Source organism: Trematomus bernacchii, unplaced genomic scaffold (genome assembly GCF_902827165.1).
Source record: "Trematomus bernacchii unplaced genomic scaffold, fTreBer1.1, whole genome shotgun sequence".
Classification (NCBI taxonomy): domain Eukaryota; kingdom Metazoa; phylum Chordata; class Actinopteri; order Perciformes; family Nototheniidae; genus Trematomus; species Trematomus bernacchii.
In genome coordinates this window covers 662,961-681,147 of record NW_022987668.1, presented here as the reverse complement: position 1 = coordinate 681,147, position 18,187 = coordinate 662,961, and the positions used below count along the sequence as shown (strand labels likewise).

Sequence of the window (18,187 nt, the reverse complement as noted above, 5' to 3'; positions counted from 1 at the left end):
AATATTCAATATAAATTATGAAAGGAGGCTGTGGCTAAGTGGATAGTGTGCTGGACTTCAAATCAGGGGGTAGCAAGTTCAAGTCCCACTGCAGTCAGCATGTCGTTGTGTCCCTGGGCAAGACACTTCACCCCAAATTACTCCTGTGTGGATTGCCCACAGTACTGAATGTATGTAAGTCGCTTTGGATAAAAGCGTCTAACAAATGACAATTGAGCAAATTAGCGCTCCTGAAACACACTGTTTGTTTGTTTATTCAAAGGATTGACCAGAAGTTAAACAGGTTTTGACCACACACATACATCAAGGCAACATCTCACTGCCGAAGTTTAGTTGTGTTTCTGAACGTCATGTTTTGTGTGCTTATTGGAAAGCTGGTTCAAATGAAAGGTAGACAGTTCAACAGGAAAGCAAACGGACTGAGCGTTCAGTTGGAAACTTTCCTATCAGACTTTTTAATTAGTCAGTGTAGGTAATAAGCCCGTCCATTATAACAACAAAGCGGCGCCTCAGGGGCTTAAAGCGCTGGCTGAGCCTCTACAGAGAGCAGCTTGAATTGTTTATGAGATGTTTCACAGTACAGGTTATACCTTCCTTTGTGGTCCCATTAACAACCTCCCCTCCCTGACTACCAGCACCCCTGGGTGTCTGTACGTCCCTTCAGGGTTTAAAACACACACTCACTGCGGCGTTGTGCATCTTCATGACGGCGTCTGGAGTTCCTTCAGCCAGCAGACGGCCGTTCCTCATGAGACCCACCTGGAGAAAAACAGCAGCGAGAATATTAGATCAATGGGTGACATCGCTTTCCTCCTATTGCCTTCGTTTTCCCCCCCCTTACTTTGGTGTTCGCGGTCAAATTTGACCGGTCCTGTTTTAACTACTATTACATTAACACAAAAAACATTAATCATCACCAAATTTCATTTAACACCCTTTCAAACTGTAAATATTGTATCAGACTACTGGTATACATGAACAACTGCAGTAAATATACAAAGAATAGACACTGAACATGTATTGCGTGTGCCAGGTGTGATCCATGTGGGGGGATGGGCACATAAGAGCGGGAAATGTATCAAATCGTTCCGTGTGTGTGTGTGTGTGTGTGTGTTTGTGTGTCAGTGTTTACTTATGGCTTGATCATTACCTATCTGTGCAAAATAAACACAACATTAGCATTAAAGTAACAGAAATATATCCTTTCACACAGACTGCACATCTTAGTACATATGCCAATACTCTGTGACTTCCTTACCCCTTCAAATGTGTCACAAATAGACTGTTTTTAGTCTCAATAAAAGGATGAATAAATTGTTAAAACTGCTGGGCTCTGTAGATATCAGCAAACATTTCTCAAACAGGAGTAAACTGCATTGTGGGGGACTATTTTCAGAGGTGGATTAGTACACGTGTGGTGCTTTAGTTAGTATTTACAGCAGCACGATGGTGTAAGAAGGGTCAGCAATAAATACATTTTGAATGCTTTTACAACAATAATGGAGCTTTATGGCACAAAGGAACACGATTGTTTTGGCTTTGGATCTTGTTGGTAGCATCTACTAATTGTATCTTCTAAAACTAAACTAGTAACTCAAAATATGAGCAAACCTTTAGTTCATTCAAAACTCTGCGCCTATACAAACTCCATTGGAAGCTTTTAAACTTATAACAAGATGCATATATCAATGGACTCACTGTTTTCTTTATGAAACATGCGGACCAGTGCGGACATAGTGCTTTGTTCTATTGATGTTTCATGTATGGGGCTGTGTGTGTGTGTGCGTGTGCGTGTGCGTGTGCGCGTGTGCGTACGTGCGTGTGTGTGTGTGTGTGTGTGTGTGTTAATTTAATTTTAGGGTGAAGACTTGGTTAGGTTAAGGGTTAGGGTTAGGCATGTGTTGGTTATGGTTAAGGTTAGGACAAGTCTCCAGGAAATGCATGTAAGTCAATGTAATGTCCCCTGAAGTGATGTATACATGGTATGTGTGTGTGTGTGTGTGTGTGTGTGCGTGCGTGTGTGTGTGTGTGTGTGTGTGTGTGTGTGTGTGTGTGTGCGTGCGTGCGTGCGTGCGTGTGTTTGTATGTGTGTGTCCATGCATGTATACAGTATCTCACCACATTGGCTTGCCTGGCCTCCTCGATGTAGTGTGTGGTGATGATGACAGAGACTTTCCCCGTCTTCACAATCTCCACCAGATGCTGCCAGATCCTGGAGGAAAGAGCGGAGGAACCCAACAGATTACATAACGCCTTCTAATCCGTTTCTAGGAGAGTTTTCCTAAACTTTCCGTCAGAAAGAGCTCACAGCTTCGCCAGCAGAAGTTTTCCTGCCAAGCTACGGATCTGCTGAGGCTCTGAGCTGCTTTTAAACAACCAGACAGGAGCTGCATACTGAGCAAGAGCAGCTTGCTTTTAACAAGGTTTCTGACAGATTTTCTACAACAAGTGAATAAGAAAGAAAGATGGAAGTTAGAAGCTCAATTGGAAATGTTATTTGAAGACATAATTTATCTTTAGAAACAAGTAAGGCTGAAAAATGACAACATATAGTTAGTAATGAATGTAATCAGGGTCTTAATTGTTTTAATTTGAATTGTTCACTAAGGGATATTGATTTAGATTTTGGTATTTCATTTTGCCAGGAACATGCAGCTCTTTTGCCGATGTTACTACTAGCTTAATATATTCTGTCCGTAAATATAAATCTCCCTTTAGTTTTGAATGTTTTTATAAGGGGGATTTGTGAAATGACAGATGTTTACATGCTCATATAAACATCAGGGCTGTACATTCCTTTCCCAAGGGGGAACTAAACTGGAGAACAGCATTGGAAAGAAAGTATGTGGACATGCTGCATGATACCACACTGATACAAACTAAAAACACATAACCTTTTTCTCCTATTGTCTCTAAATCGAGCACTTAAAGTAGATCAGCATATTTGGATATTTGGAAGTTGATCGTTCCTGCATTTTTTGGCTGTACCCACATGTGTGATTGCACTTATTGTAATAATAAAACTGTACACTAACAGTGCAGTTAAAATAGATATAATGTGTGTGTGTGTGTGTGTGTGTGTGTGTGTGTGTGTGTGTGTGTGTGTGTGTGTGTGTGTGTGTGTGTGTGTGTGTGTGTGTGTTACGTACTTCGCCCTGAGCACAGGGTCCACTCCCACGGTGGGTTCGTCCAGAATGAGCAGCTCAGGGTTCTGAAGCAGCGCCGCACCCAGAGACACCCTTCGCTTCTGACCGCCACTGAAACACACACACACACACACACACACACACACACACACACACACACACACACACACACACACACACACACACACACACACACAGAGAGAGAGAAAACAGGAAGTGAGACAGACAATAGAGTCAAAGGGCGTCCGAGCTGAATCATCTCGCGCTCTGTGCATGCACTGAAGAAACTGAAGCATTGACTTTAATTAAATGTATTATGTCAACAGATTACAGATTACATTTCATTAAAGTCAATGCTTCAGATTTGTCAGTGTGCCGCTCGCTCCTGAGGGAAAGCAGCAGAGCTAATCCTGAAGGACGAACCGGCCCGACAACAAAATAAACAACAAGACCTGAGCGAAGAACATAAGGAGGAATTGGCATTAAGACAACTTGACATTAATTTATTGATATCATAAAACAATAAAAACAACTTTCCTTTTTTTACAAATTAATTTTACGGCAAATCAAATATTACCTGATTCATTCTACTTGTTTTAAAGACAAAAGAAGAATGAATATGAAGCATAGACAGGCTGATTGATGATCACGCGTGCCACACGGTGTGTTCATACCAGGAATGTCTTGCATATTTTGCACAGGGAACAGTTTCAACAACACGTCACGTAAGGCTGCAGCAGCAGAGCCATCTCAGAAACAAAAAACACAGCTCCTTATCACCGGGAATGCTCTCTGCTGCAGCCGTGATACACAAAGCACGACATAAATATTACATGAAGGGCTCCAGTGAATGAAAGCAGGTTGGAGGAAGTCTTTGTAATTATCCGGGATGTGAATTAGGAGCAGGAATATGAGATGATTATGATAGTAGTTCTTATAAAGTACTGTTTTTATTGATCTCTCTCGGTGTGCAAGGCATTTTCTAGGACATCTTGCAGCATGGTTTCACATTAAGACTAAATGTACATTTTCAAAAATAACTTCAAAGCAGGAATGCAACAGAAATATTTGATAAAATGCCAAAAACCCTATTTTTAAATCTATTTCTTGATCCTTTCCTGATAGGGTCTGTGAGCAAAGTGTTTTTTGGTCACAGTCTGTGTCTCTGTGGAAAGCAGCTACATTTAAGGAACTGATTATAGCTGAGGTTTATTTGGGAACACAAAACAAGGCTCTGCAGATATGATCATGTGTTTAGGGACAATAAACATGTGCTGCAATTCAGAACTGCTAATCTTTGGTAAAAGAGTAACAAGTTAATATCAGGTGTGCACAAGGTATAAAACGTTTTAAAGGTCACCTATCATGCTATTTTTAGGCAATAGCATAGGTCTCAGATATATAAAAATATATAAAAAACATGTCTATGAAGTGTTTTGCTCAAAATACCAAACAGATCGCCCATTCTAGCCATTCTTCATATCCCTCTATTTCACTTCCTGTTTCAAAAGTGCTGATTTTGGGTATAAAGCTTTAAAAAATGGAGGGGGCTGAGCTCATGCGGGACTCAAGCTACTGTCTAAACTAAATTCTGCCATGATGAAACGCCATATCATGGATTATCAAGGATTATTTCTGAAACAGTATGGAGCTCAAAGGCTTTCTCTCTTGCCGGTTGCCACAAGGTGAGTTCCTTTTCATTTCCTGCTTCTTCACACACATGCTCTCCAGTACAAGTTAGCTCTGAGTGTTAGCGATGCTAATGTAAACACCGACCATATTACGTCCAAAACAGTCGGGCAACGTTTCTGATAGCAACGTTTCTGATAGGGCCGTGGGTCCACATTTCCGATATTACGTCATATCGGACGCAAATCTGGATCAGCTCCGTTGTAGCCCCGTTTTTAGAGATTTGGGTACGGAGGAAAAGAGAGAGGGTTTAATTTTCTGACGCTGCGTGAGTTCACTGACACACCGGGGGCACATATTTATGTATAAAAGACATCAAAAAGTGCATTTTGCATGATAGGTCCCCTTTAAGACTTTATAGAACAAAGAGGAACTTCTTTACAGCATGTAACTGAACACCATAGAGTAATATACTTCTGGCAACTTAACATGTTTCCTCAATTTAACCTTTTATGGAGTAAATGGACCTTTGACACAATGGCTAAACCAAAGCAAACAATCCAGTGTGGCAAGATTGAGCTCCTTTTCATTTGATAGGGCAGGGAACACAAGTTTTGGGCTACCTTTTGTACCATCTGGGAGGTGATGAAAAGTAGGAGAAACAGCTCTTCATAGGTGACTTCTCTTCTGTTATTGAATTAACATGTATACATTACATTACATGTTACTTGTTAGACGCTTTTATCCAAAGCGACTTACATAGGCAAGGCAAGGCAAGGCAAGGCAAGGCAAGGCAAGTTTATTTATATAGCACCTTTCAACACAAGGCAATTCAAAGTGCTTTACAAAAATGGAAGACATTATGAAAATGGCATTTAAAATCAGTCATTAAAAAGAAAAGATAATAAAATAAACATTAAAAGAAAAAATACATGGATAAAAGTTAAAAGTTACAGTGCAGTTTAAGATGTGAATAGTTCAATTAAAAGCAGCGGCAAAAAGAAAAGTCTTCAGCCTGGATTTAAAAGTAGTAAGAGTTGCAGCGGACCTGCAGGTTTCTGGGAGTTTGTTCCAGATATTTGGAGCATAATAACTGAACGCTGCTTCCCCATGTTTAGTTCTGACTCTGGGGACAGAAAGCTGACCAGTCCCTGAAGACCTGAGAGTTCTGGATGGTTCATAATTTAGCAGTAGGTCAGAAATGTATTTTGGGCCTAAACCATTCAAAGCTTTATAAACCAGCAGCAGTATTTTGAAATCTATTCTTTGACACACAGGAAGCCAGTGTAAAGACTTCAGAACAGGAGTGATGTGATCCACTTTCTTAGTGTTAGTGAGGACTCGAGCAGCGGCGTTCTGAATTAGCTGCAGCTTTCTAATAGATTTTTTAGTGAGACCTGTGAAGACACCATTACAGTAGTCGAGTCTACTGAAGATAAAAGCATGGACACGTTTTTCCAAATCCTGCTGTGACATTAGTCATTTAATCCTAGATATATTCTTTAGGTGATAGTAGGCTGATTTAGTAACTGTTTTAATGTGACTGTTGAAACTCAGGTCAGAGTCCATGACTACACCTAGATTTCTGGCTTTATCTGTTGTTTTGAACATTGCAGACTGAAGCTCAGCGCTAACTTTTATACGTTCTGCCTTGGCTCCAAAAACCATTACCTCAGTTTTATTTTTGTTTAATTGGAGAAAGTTCTGACACATCCAGTCATTGATTTGTTCAATGCACTTACTCAGTGTTTGAATTGGAGCATAATCTCCTGGTGAAATTGTTACGTAAATTTGTGTGTCATCCGCATAGCTATGGTAACTTATTTTGTTGTTTTTCATTATCTGAGCCAGTGGTAGCATGTAGATGTTAAAGAGAAGAGGCCCCAAGATGGAGCCTTGAGGTACCCCACATGTCATATTTGTCAACTCAGATGTGTATTTACCTATAGAAACAAAGTTTTTTCTGTCCTTTAAGTAGGACTCAAACCAATTTAGAACTGTTGCCGAAAGTCCCACCCAGTTTTCTAGTCGGTCTAGTAATATGTTGTGGTCAACAGTGTCAAACGCAGCACTGAGATCTAATAATACTAACACTAAAGTTCTGCCACTGTCTGTGTTTAAGTGGATGTCATTGAAGACCTTTACAAGAGCAGTCTCAGTGCTGTGGTTTGGACGAAATCCTGACTGGAACACATCCAAACAGTTATTTAAATGCAAGAAGTTACTCAACTGTTGAAATACAACTTTTTCAATGATTTTACCTAGAAATGGCAGGTTTGATATTGGCCTGTAATTGTTCATTACTGAAGCATCTAGATTATTCTTTTTTAAGAGCGGTTTAATGACTGCAGTTTTCAGGGCCTCTGGAAAAATACCTGAGTGAAGAGATGTGTTTACTATATGAAGTAGATCTGAGGCCATGCAAGGAAAAACATCTTTGAAAAATCCTGTTGGAATAATATCAAGGCAGCAGGAGGAGGATTTCAGAAGTTGAATAATGTCCTCTAAGTTTTTACCATTAATCTGATGGAATTGTGTCATGGTGTTTGAATTGATATTAGGTGGACATAGGGACAACACATTTGCTGTACCTGATGCAGAGGCACTGACTGCTTGTCTAATTTTCTGAATTTTGTCAGTGAAGAAGGAGGCAAAATCATTGCATGCCCTGGTGGATAGAAATTCAGAGGCTACTGACACTGGGGGGTTAGTTAGTCTGTCGACGGTAGCAAACAAGGCAAACAAACATACTCAATACTGTGGGCAATCCCCACAGGAGCAATTTGGGGTGAAGTGTCTCAGGGACACAACGACATGCTGACTGCAGTGGGGTTTGAACCTGTGCTCCCCTGATCGCAACGCTCTAGTCCACTGCGCCACACGCCTCCACTGATGTATTTCCAACCAAGCTATCTATGATTTCTTCAGTAAATAACCTAGGACATCCCGCTAAATAACAAATATCATACTATCGCAGGATAGAAATGCTAATGCTAATTCTAATGCTGCAGAGGTTAATTTATGACGATGGTTTTAAAATCTAACAGAGCTACGTGGACTCACTCAAATCTGGCAACACTGATGCAAAAATAAAAGTGGTTTCATGGTGAGAGTTTTATCCAAAGCAAAGTCTCTTTATTTGACATTTGTTTGTTTCCTCATCTGACAGTCATAATGTTTTATGCTCACTGAGTTTACAACCTGTGGAGGAGAGACGGATGATGTTTGTCTGTGTGTGCACATCATTTTGGGTGATTTAGGTGTCAAAGTCCACAGGCGTGTGTAGACTCACTTCATAAACTGGAGATTGTATCTGGGGATTTACTACATTTGGCTTCAGGTTACCATCACGCCTAAACATCTTTAAAACACTGTCTGTGTTTCATCAAGCACAAAATGTCATTCTACTGCAAAGAACTGCACGAAAAAGACAAAAAGAATATTTCAGCGTGAAGCTATTTTTTGAACAAAGAGACATCATTGAATTAATTTAGGGAGAAGTTGTAGTAGTCGTAGAAGTTGTCTTAAATCAAAATGTACATATTCTTTATTGATTCACCATGTTGTTGTCCAAAGTGCACCTGCAGCAAATTAAAGCAAACTACAGAACTAAAGGTGAGTGGTTTCACAATAAACCCATGCACAATCAAATGGCCTGTCCTACCTTCAGCCCTGCATGTAGAAAAGCCAACATCTCTGGAGATTTTAAGTTGTAAATCACAATGTGCTACATGTGTTTTTACCTGAGGTTTCGGACCAGGCTGTGCTTCTGAGGTAGATCCAGGAAGTCGATGAGGAAATCCGTGCGAGCCTTGGTTTCCTTCGACGTCAGGCCGTGGATTCGGCCGAAGAAACTGAGAGTGTCACTGATGGTGAACTCGCTGTACAACGCCAGCTCCTGGGCAACGAACAAGCACAACCACGTGTCAAAAACGTATGTGTGTAGACGTTTTTATCACAGCGAAGACAGGTAGTACTTGATAGCAAACATTATATGCTTTTAACCCCCCAGCTTTTTGATCTCCAGGAGTAACTCCAACATTGACCTGAACATAATCATAATGCTATCAAATTCTTTGCAAACCAAGCCCTCCTTTCCCTTGTTTTTTTTCTATATTTACATTTGATAGAATATCTTTTGAGGATGGCCTGACACTTAAATAAAAAGTTGATCCCTGTCTTAATGCTACACATTTAATACATGATTTTCTAATGATTTTTTGGAAGTTATTTGGAGAATTCAATACATACTCCACAAGAAGACACACAGATGTTGGTACCTAAATATTAAAACAAAAGTTTGAAGGATATCTCTAAGGGATATCAACATATGCCGTCAGATTAACCTTTATCAACTAATAAAAGAAGCTTGACAAGCCAAATCTGAGAAAGTATTCAGTAGCACAGAGTATCATGAAATGGCAATAATAATGCAACATGATGCATATGTTTCTGTAACAACAAATCATGATGATACATTATATTTTGCCAGCGTTTCAGTACTTCACAGCGACTACAGTACAGTAGCACCCTTAGGAACACCCTGGGGTGTCACCTTTCATCCTCTCCGGGTCACAGATCACTCCCTTAAGGGACAATGTGATGCTGAGCGTTATACAGGGGAGGACGCGCACTGTGTGTTATCAGCCTCATCAGGTATCCAGTGTGACCGTAATGAGACTTGTGGGGGAAACTTCTGAAGCAATTGGAGTCAGGACTCAGAGAGACACGATGGAGAGCTGGAGCTTTGATGGCAAACACTGACGGTTTATTTGGAGCTTCGGCCGGAGAATTCACAAGACATGTCACGGGCCACGGTTTGACCACACGGATGAGATACCACAATCAATTCTGAAGACCCCTCCTGTAGCTCGAGGTTTGAACTAGTTCAGAGTGTAATAATCAACATTCTTCAATAGATAGACTAAACAGCTGGTGACACTGAATCACGTTTGTTGTCGCTTATGGCTCGGGGTCATCTACACCCCGAGAAGGATGTGTTCCAGGTGTCCCACAACAATAACTATCTCTGACCGAGAGTTGCCCGGTCATAAACTGGCAACAACAACAACTTGCTAGGGCAGCCCCTCCTTATGGGAGATAACGGCTGCTCAAGGTTGGTCAGCTGCGTCAGAGGGCGAAGGAGGACATGCAGGGCGAAATGATTCCCTGACAAGACACACTAGGGTCCAGGTCACTCACAGAAGCTAAAACAAAGGAGATGGGTACTTAATGTAGACCTCAATTACATTACATGTTACTCGTTAGACACTTTTATCCAAAGCGACTTACATACTCAATACTGTGGATTTTTGGGGTGAAGTGTCTTGTCCAGGGACACAACGACATGCTGACTGCAGTGGGGTTTGAACCTGTGCTCCCCCTGATCCGAACACCAACACACTAGTCCACTGCGCCACACGCCTCACCTCAATGACCCTAACCCTCCACCACACTTCAGATGGTTATGATATTGACCATTTTTAAACGCTTTATTCTGGCAGAATGACCATGTGTAAGCTAAGTAATTGGACTGGATGCTAACAAAGAGCTGCAAATCATTTGACCTGGCATCTGCATATTTAAAAAAAGAGCCAATCGAAGAAATGTTTAACTCTAATTAAACCTGAATTTAATTCAGTTAAGCAGGGACAACCTACTTCCATCACTTTGGTCTAGATTATCCTTATTTAAAAAACTAAATTTGATTTATAACACTTCATGGATTTTATTGTTATACATCTCAACTTCTAAACTTCTATGTTAAATTACTGTAACTTGAATTACTTGATAAATTATGCAATCTTTGTTTGTATATGTTTAACCTTTCTCTTTTTAGTTATGACTATGGATATTTAATAGGGGCAGTATCTTCATAAATCATTGGTGGCCGTTTAACCTCTCCTGCATAATGCTCTTACTTCTTACTGTTTTTTATGGGTGTGTATACGTGCAAACAACAGGAGGTTTAATGCCTCGGATTTGCATAGTTTGTGGCTTTTACAAATATTTCATGCAGGACTAAATGCATGGCGTGTATTCGTGCATACATTCACACATTTCAATGGAAGATACATTTTAAAAGGTGTTTACCTGCGGCATGTACCCGACCATCCTGCCTGGCACGTGATGACCAGGGAACGCAGGAGGCTTCCCCAAAACGCTGATGTGACCCCGTGAGATCTTCAAAGTTCCCACGATGCATTTCAGTAGTGTGGTTTTCCCACACCCACTGGGGCCCAAAAGACCATAACTGCAACACAGAATACACAGCATTTCAGAAACAGAAATACTTTACTAGCATATTTAATAAAGGCGCAAACACATGAGGAGTAAGTGAATATAAAAAAGTATGGTAGTAGCAGTAATACCGTTAATAAAATGTAGAAAGTATATATTGCACATATGAGGGTTTTTTCACAGTAGTTTTGTTACAGTCTGAAGCAGTGAAGTAATTGGAGATCAAAGTCTCTCAGGGTAATGTTGTAAGCTGTCAAGTTATCAGAGTTGATGTTATATTGTTATTATATCATGTGTTTTTAGAGATAACAGTATATGGAATTAGTAGCAAACACTCAAAGCTCTAACTAGCATATTCAGTAATCACAAATGTGTAAAGAAACTAGTGGAGCATGTGAGAGTAAGTGTACTTTCTGTTTCATTGAAGAAGCTTAAAGAGTTCCTCATCAGTGTTTCAAAAAAAGGAAGTAGATAGCGTCTATGTAAGCACCTAAACCTAAGATAACAAGATGACTATATTGGATAAAGCTCGATAGTGACTGCAGGCTAACATGCTGTAGTTACACGCCCTGAAAGACATTGTGTAAGTTACTGTCAGTCAAAACACAACAGCAGAAGATTACATTGCACCCTGATATGCTATACTTATAAACACCTGTTGGATAAAGGAACACTTCATACTTTTCCCCCCAGAATGTGTATGCAAAAACGTATTTGCATGATGAGGGAAAAGTATTTTGCTGTGGCCTATTTAGTGGGAAGTGGAGGCAAACAATACGACTTTATCTTATCAAAATGTGGGTTGCTTCAATAATTCTGTGTTTATGTTTAAGCCTTTTTCATTTACTCCTTGTCTCCCTTCTTCTTGTTTCCTTATCACTTCTTTTTAAGAGGCAGCCATTGTAAAAGGAGTTGTATTTTATTGACCAGACTTGTTAAATGTCCAAGCAAAAGAACAGATAAAGAAGAATCCACTTTTGAAGTCCGGTTTTTGCCACAGATAAATGACTTATCACTCATAAGTAAAACAGTGTGTAAATCACAGCCATGACGACAGATTGTATTCAGTGTGCTGCACTCACATTTGTCCCTGTGGCACGGTCAGGTTCAGGTTGTTGAGGACCTTCATCTTGCCGTACGACCGACCCACATCTCGACACTGGATCGCAAAATCCTCCGGCCCAGAAGGCAGAGAAGCCTCCAGATCAGCCTTCATGTTCCCCTCCTTCAGCTGGAAGAGAGAACAATACCTTATTAAACAGCACAACTGATCTTCATGACTGTCTGACAGCACATTTCACCAAATCAAACTGAGCTAATGTGACAAAATGACAGCAAGATCTTACAGATTCACACACACATGTGCATCAGTCAGAGGCAGAATCAGTTTCATTTTTATACATAAAAGCATATTTGGCGGGAAGGGAGTGTCCCTCCATACATATTAAACAAGATGAAAAAAGCACAAATACTTAAGCTCTTAGACACATAATATGTTGCGGTGATCCTCCCTTCAACTTGTAGGAGTATAAAACTCCTTAAACGAGGGTGAGAACACATCATCAAACACTTTTTGAACACAGTGAGTAAGTTGCTGCTGCAAATTCCTGAGGAACAAAGCATCTGCCTCCTGACTGTGTTTACCTCCTGAGGTTTATAGCTCCATCAGTCAGAGTGGTGGTAGTTTAAAAATACTTTACTGTAAGTATCTGAAAGAAATGCAAACAATTTTTCGAAGTAAGCCAGTCCTCAAACCACTGAAAGAGGTTGGTCTATTTTTATGAATAAAAAAAGGGGACGAGAAACGAGTGTAATCTCACTTCTGGTACAACAACATGATAAAGAATACTATATTTTACGCGTGGTTTCTTTGCATCTTGTCCAGCTGCAGCAGACAGAGTATTTGGGTCGTTAAACAATCCTTTGCCCAGTAATCTCTAACAGCCACGTTCTTTGACGGGCTTTCCCGGGTTCTCCAACTAACTCCCTCCTTTAATCCAACATCTCTCAATCACCAGTGAGGAGATTATGGGGTTTGCATTGCGTAATCTGGCACATTTGGTTGGCCTCACCTTTGACACTATAGCCTTTCTCTGCAGAATATACACAAAGACAGATCTCACTAACAATGCTGGAGGTTTTTAGATAACAATCTGATTTCAAACCCAGTTAAAATCCATCATCAAAGACCCCCATCACCCCAGCCACAAACTGTTCTTTCTGTTGCCGTCTGGCAGACGTTACCGCAGCATCCTGGCAAAAACAAAAAGATTCTGAGACAGTTTCTTCCCGCGGGCAGTGAGACTGTTAAACAATTGAACTGCTGAAACAATTTCATAGCATTCATCTGCTACTTAGTAATATATATCTACTATCTAATATATATCATTCCAATAACTTGTATATAGACTCGTACTGCACTATTCCACATACTCACTTTATTTTAGAACTATTTTTCTTTTTGTATTACTTTACTATCTGTATTATTATTATGTTGCATTGTTGGAGAAGCCTGTGACATAAGATTTTCAACGACATAATTACTCTGTAGCTATGTCAGTTTGACAATAAAGAACCTTGAACCTTGAACCTTGAAAACTCGATAAAAGATATAATTATCTACAGGTAAACACACCGACTGCTAATGACAAACAAACAGAAACTTAGAAAACTCAGAAACCACTCACCCTGAGAGAATATGGTAAGAAAGAGGAGAAGTGGAAAGGATGTAGAGCAGCTGATGAGTAAAGTGTGAGACTGAAGAAACTAAAGAGCATGTGACACATCTCCGCCCACAGAACTAAAGTGGAAGAACAGGTTCAGTTCACCCGGAGACAGCTGGAGAACGAACGCTTTCCTCTAAATAATACTACCTTACACACACACACACACACACGCACGCGCACGCACGCACGCACACACACACACACACACACACACACACACACACACACACACACACACACACACACACACACACACACACACACAGACTCACTCACTCAAACAAACACACCCTTCTCAAGAGACTCTAACCGGTATGCTCACAACAATACATTAACAACAGAAATTGAATTTTATCTATTTATTTTTTGTAGCCATTTTGCACAAAAACAACATTTGATCGTTGCAGATTAACAAGTTGTCAGATTCACCCAATTCACTGTTTCCTGTCATAAAAAGTCTACTTTAGAATACTAATATGGCTTTTCATTCTTAGTCAACACATCTGAGAATATCCCTTTAGGCTCTGGCAAGTTGCCATTTAGACATGTTAATTGCTTGATAATGTGACCCATCCATCTACTATTGATTTTATCACAAACTGGAGTAGGATTCCTACTCCAGTTTGTGATAAAATCAATAACATAAAGTGGGTTTAGCTGCAGTCTCGCTCTTCCAACCATCATCCAATAATAAGCAGGCTTATAAGCACATCTGTAGCAGGCACTCCTGGTGCTCTGATAGTGGCCTCAATCAGCCCAACAAAGCCTCTCTCATTCACACTCTGATCTGCAGGAAAATTCCTACCTTGCCTGCCAAGTTGTTGCCAACTCGCGTCACCGACCAGCGGAAGAAACCGGGCTCGACAGGCGAGTTTCAATCAGCCGCAAACGAGAGGAGAGCAACCCAAACTGCGGGAGGACGGCCTCTGTGTGTCCGGTGTTTATCAGCTCTGATCCCCTGCATGCATTGCACCGACCAGCTGCTGCACTTCTGCTTTCCACACCAGCGCGTCACACGGATCCCTTTTCTCGCTTCACGTGTACGATACAGCTCATCCTGCTTCCTCTAACCACACATTACCTTAAATATTGTGCCAAAACCAGATAACGGGCATTCTGCGTCGGTGCATCCTGCAGCAGCCTCTCCATCTTGCTGCAGCAGCGTGACAGATACCGGGAGGCCTGGTACTGTCGAGTCTCGACTCCCATCGTTTTAGCAAAGAAAGCATGCATAATGATCCGAAATAAATCTTACCCGTTCGTCCATCTCGGTGCTTTCAGCAGGTCCGGGGGTCGCAGCATCCCGACCGGCATCCTCCGCGGCCATGGCAGCAGCAGGGAGGAGGGACCGGACACCGGCTGGAGCTCTGCGAGGAGAGGAGAGAGGGGTGAGAGAGGAGAGAGGAGAGAGGGAGAGAGAAGGAGGGAGGGTGGGGGATGCACTGTGGGAGATGTTTATACTCAAGATTCTTGCTGTGTTAAACGCTGACAGTCTTAGTAACGACTGACTTTTTTTACTTAGATTTTATTCCAGTTTATTGTACAAACATGTTCACACTTTTGTCATTAGTTTTTCACATGTTCATTGCCATTTCAGCTGTTACATAGAAAGAAAACATTAAAGAGATAATACATGTGCAGACCACACAATATAACCGTTTACTGTAAAGGGCTGCTGATAATAAAATAACAAAAATGTGATTTACACATTTCAAAAAATTGTTTAAGATGGTGGTGTAGTACCCAAATAAACCACAAGATGGAGCTCAAAACAAGCGTTTAATCACTGAAGCAGCTCAGGAGGGAAAGTGTTGCTTCAGGAAACTCCACAGGGACTCAAGCACCTCATTTACAGACTTACACTGCCTCTGGAGGACTGGGGCTGTGAGAGAATGCACTTTAAAAGGAAGAAAACTAGAAAAAAAAAAATGCTTCAGGATGCTGAAAGATACAGTAATGCCATAAAATATTAATTGACATGTAATTTGATATGCAATGTTGAGGTTATTCATCATGTGTGTTTTAAACTAAAATAATAAAATACCAAATTGGTTAAATGGAATCACTTGGTTATCGTCTTTGGCCTTTTGTGAAGTTATTTGCCTGTGTCTGTTTCCCAAGTTGTTCTGAAGAAAATAACTAGGAACCAATTTAACTTATTCAGAATAAGTATCTGAAACCTTCATTCGTCCCACAGAGGGGAAATGTACATTGTAACAGCAAGTAAAGAGCCAAAGATAGCTTCATATAATTAAGAAGCATGCATGAAAAAGTAGAAATTACACAATTTACAAAATACACAATACACACCCAGTACCAGTTATTTAATGTATAGTGCACATATGCTATAGGAACACCAAATAAGAGGATGTCATTGATATGTTTAGCAGTGTTAGCAGCCTGCCTGTAGCAGTGACTGCAGTCACCTCATTTAGACTCACCTTCAGTATTGTGTGTCCGCTGTCAGGGGTCTTGTTCGGGAGCGCTTCTCCTTCACTTCCTCAGGGAACGTACATGTTTCCAACTGGTTCATCCTGAAAGAGGTCAAATGTTCCCACACGTCCATCCCAGGCATGTTTGACATTTCTTCTTTCATCGAAACTCTGCAGAGAACATGTGTCAACAAGTTATTTTTAAAATATGGTTTGAGATGTAGTTCCTAAAGAAACCACAAGACGGCACCGAGAAGCAAAGGTTGTATTACCATAAGAGACATGAGTGTAATCACTTATGCATGAATGAAATCCCTGATATAAACAGCTTGTAATCGACTGAAGTATCAGGTATATATGGAAAAAACTGTATATAGTATCCTATCTTTATATTTTTTTGTCGGTAAGTTGGTCTTGTTTAGTCGATCCCCTAACCTATTCTGTGTATTTATATTGTATACTCTATAGATCAGGGGTGTCAAACTCAAATACACAGTGGGCCAAAATAAAAAAAATGGGTACTAGTGGAGGGCCGGACTGGTTCAATGTTTATTGCAAAACTTATTGAAATGAACTTATTGCACATATTAAACCTGGAACTAACAAAACTTAAATTATTGCCTATAAAAACAACATTAAACATTAAATAATCAGTTTCATTCATTTCTTACGGCTCTATCTGCAGCTTTTCCGGAGTCATTTCTTATGATTACATTTTTCCACAGGCCAACAACAGCTTCAAAAAAATGTCCCTCAAAGAAAAAACCAAACATGCGCTGTTGTCTCAAGAAAGAAAGTGCAGAAGGAAACATCCATTGAAACTCAGTTTGCTGCTCTGTGATGCTAGTTCAAGCCAGATACTTGGCATCTCATCTTGGGTGCAAGTTCATCAATGTTTGGGGTCAGGCTCTGAGCTGAGGAGACCCTCAGGATGGAGTGAAGGTGTGCGTGCAATATACCGGCGGGCCAGATCTAATAGTAATTAGGAATTATCCTGCGGGCCGAAATGAAATCCACCAAGGGCCTGATTTGGCCCCCGGGCCTTGAGTTTGACACATTATCATCAATAAATGTGTATCTTTCTACTGTTAATGTGTCTATATTTACTGGTTATTTGTATTTAATTCAATGTTTAATTCAATGTGCAATGCCTTGTTTACATGCTGCTGTAACAAAACAATGTCCCAATGTGTGGTCAATAAAGTCTCATCTAAAAACAATAATGAGGATTTTTTTTATGTTGCTTCAGCTTGTAATGCATTAAAATGTCCACAGAGGGGCAGAATAGTCACCTGTTACACTGAATATAGAGATGTTATGCACAGGGATGGACAGATAGAGGGAGAATAGGGGGTGTTTGTGCAAAAATCAATTAAAAAGGGAGGCAAAGTGGATGTCCACATTCAATGAAAAGTAATTAATGTTCCAGGCTCACCACTATGACTGATCTAAATATAGCTATGTGTAGCCTCAGATGTTAAATCATTCAAAGTAAGCTACTGACTGTGCACACGTTTGCCAATTAGGCCAGCCAGAGCACCACAGTGTCACATTTAACCTGAATAAAGCACATAAAGGCAGTTATTCAATTGAATTATACACTGTATAATCTATCAAATTAAACCCTTAAGAGGCACGTTGCCTTATTGGCTGAAGGCTGGGGGGGAATCTGTCCGATTAGCCTCCTCCAACAGAAGGGGATTAAGCTTCTGGTCAGTAATGATGATAAAGCATACGTCAGCAGATATCCACCCTTGCAGATTCAGTGTGGCGGAGGGATATGTTAAATATATATATAATATATAAAATATATATATTAAAATGTTTTTTAATCATTGGTCCATTTATGTTGTTATCACTTTAATGTTTCCCTTGGTAAAAGTAGGGTTTACTTGAATTACTTTACATACTACTTTGTAGCTTAACCTTTAATATTATATTATAATGTGTGTATTTTTAAATACAAAGTAGCCTGACTGCAAATACATCTGCAAAGTAACTAAATATGTAAAGT

General features: G+C 40.3%; 1 protein-coding gene across 3 annotated transcripts in view; it reads right to left on the bottom strand.

The window, feature by feature from the left end:
- The window catches only part of abch1 (ATP-binding cassette, sub-family H, member 1), a 33,596-nt gene extending 18,636 nt beyond the window's left edge, over window positions 1-14,960 (bottom strand). Inside the window, exons 1-7 of one of the 3 annotated variants that reach the window (XM_034135938.1) lie at window positions 14,547-14,960; window positions 12,098-12,246; window positions 10,869-11,028; window positions 8,519-8,673; window positions 3,150-3,257; window positions 2,119-2,212; window positions 685-759 (exon numbers count right to left, since the gene is read on the bottom strand). In XM_034135938.1, coding sequence (XP_033991829.1) covers window positions 685-759; window positions 2,119-2,212; window positions 3,150-3,257; window positions 8,519-8,673; window positions 10,869-11,028; window positions 12,098-12,231 — 726 coding nt within the window. In that variant the 5' untranslated portion in view covers window positions 12,232-12,246; window positions 14,547-14,960. Of the gene's footprint in view, window positions 1-684; window positions 760-2,118; window positions 2,213-3,149; window positions 3,258-8,518; window positions 8,674-10,868; window positions 11,029-12,097; window positions 12,247-12,361; window positions 13,231-13,702; window positions 13,838-14,546 lie in introns of those variants that run through there. The other 2 variants (XM_034135937.1, XM_034135939.1) reach the window with 2 other exon arrangements.
- Window positions 14,961-18,187: the final 3,227 nt, after the last annotated feature.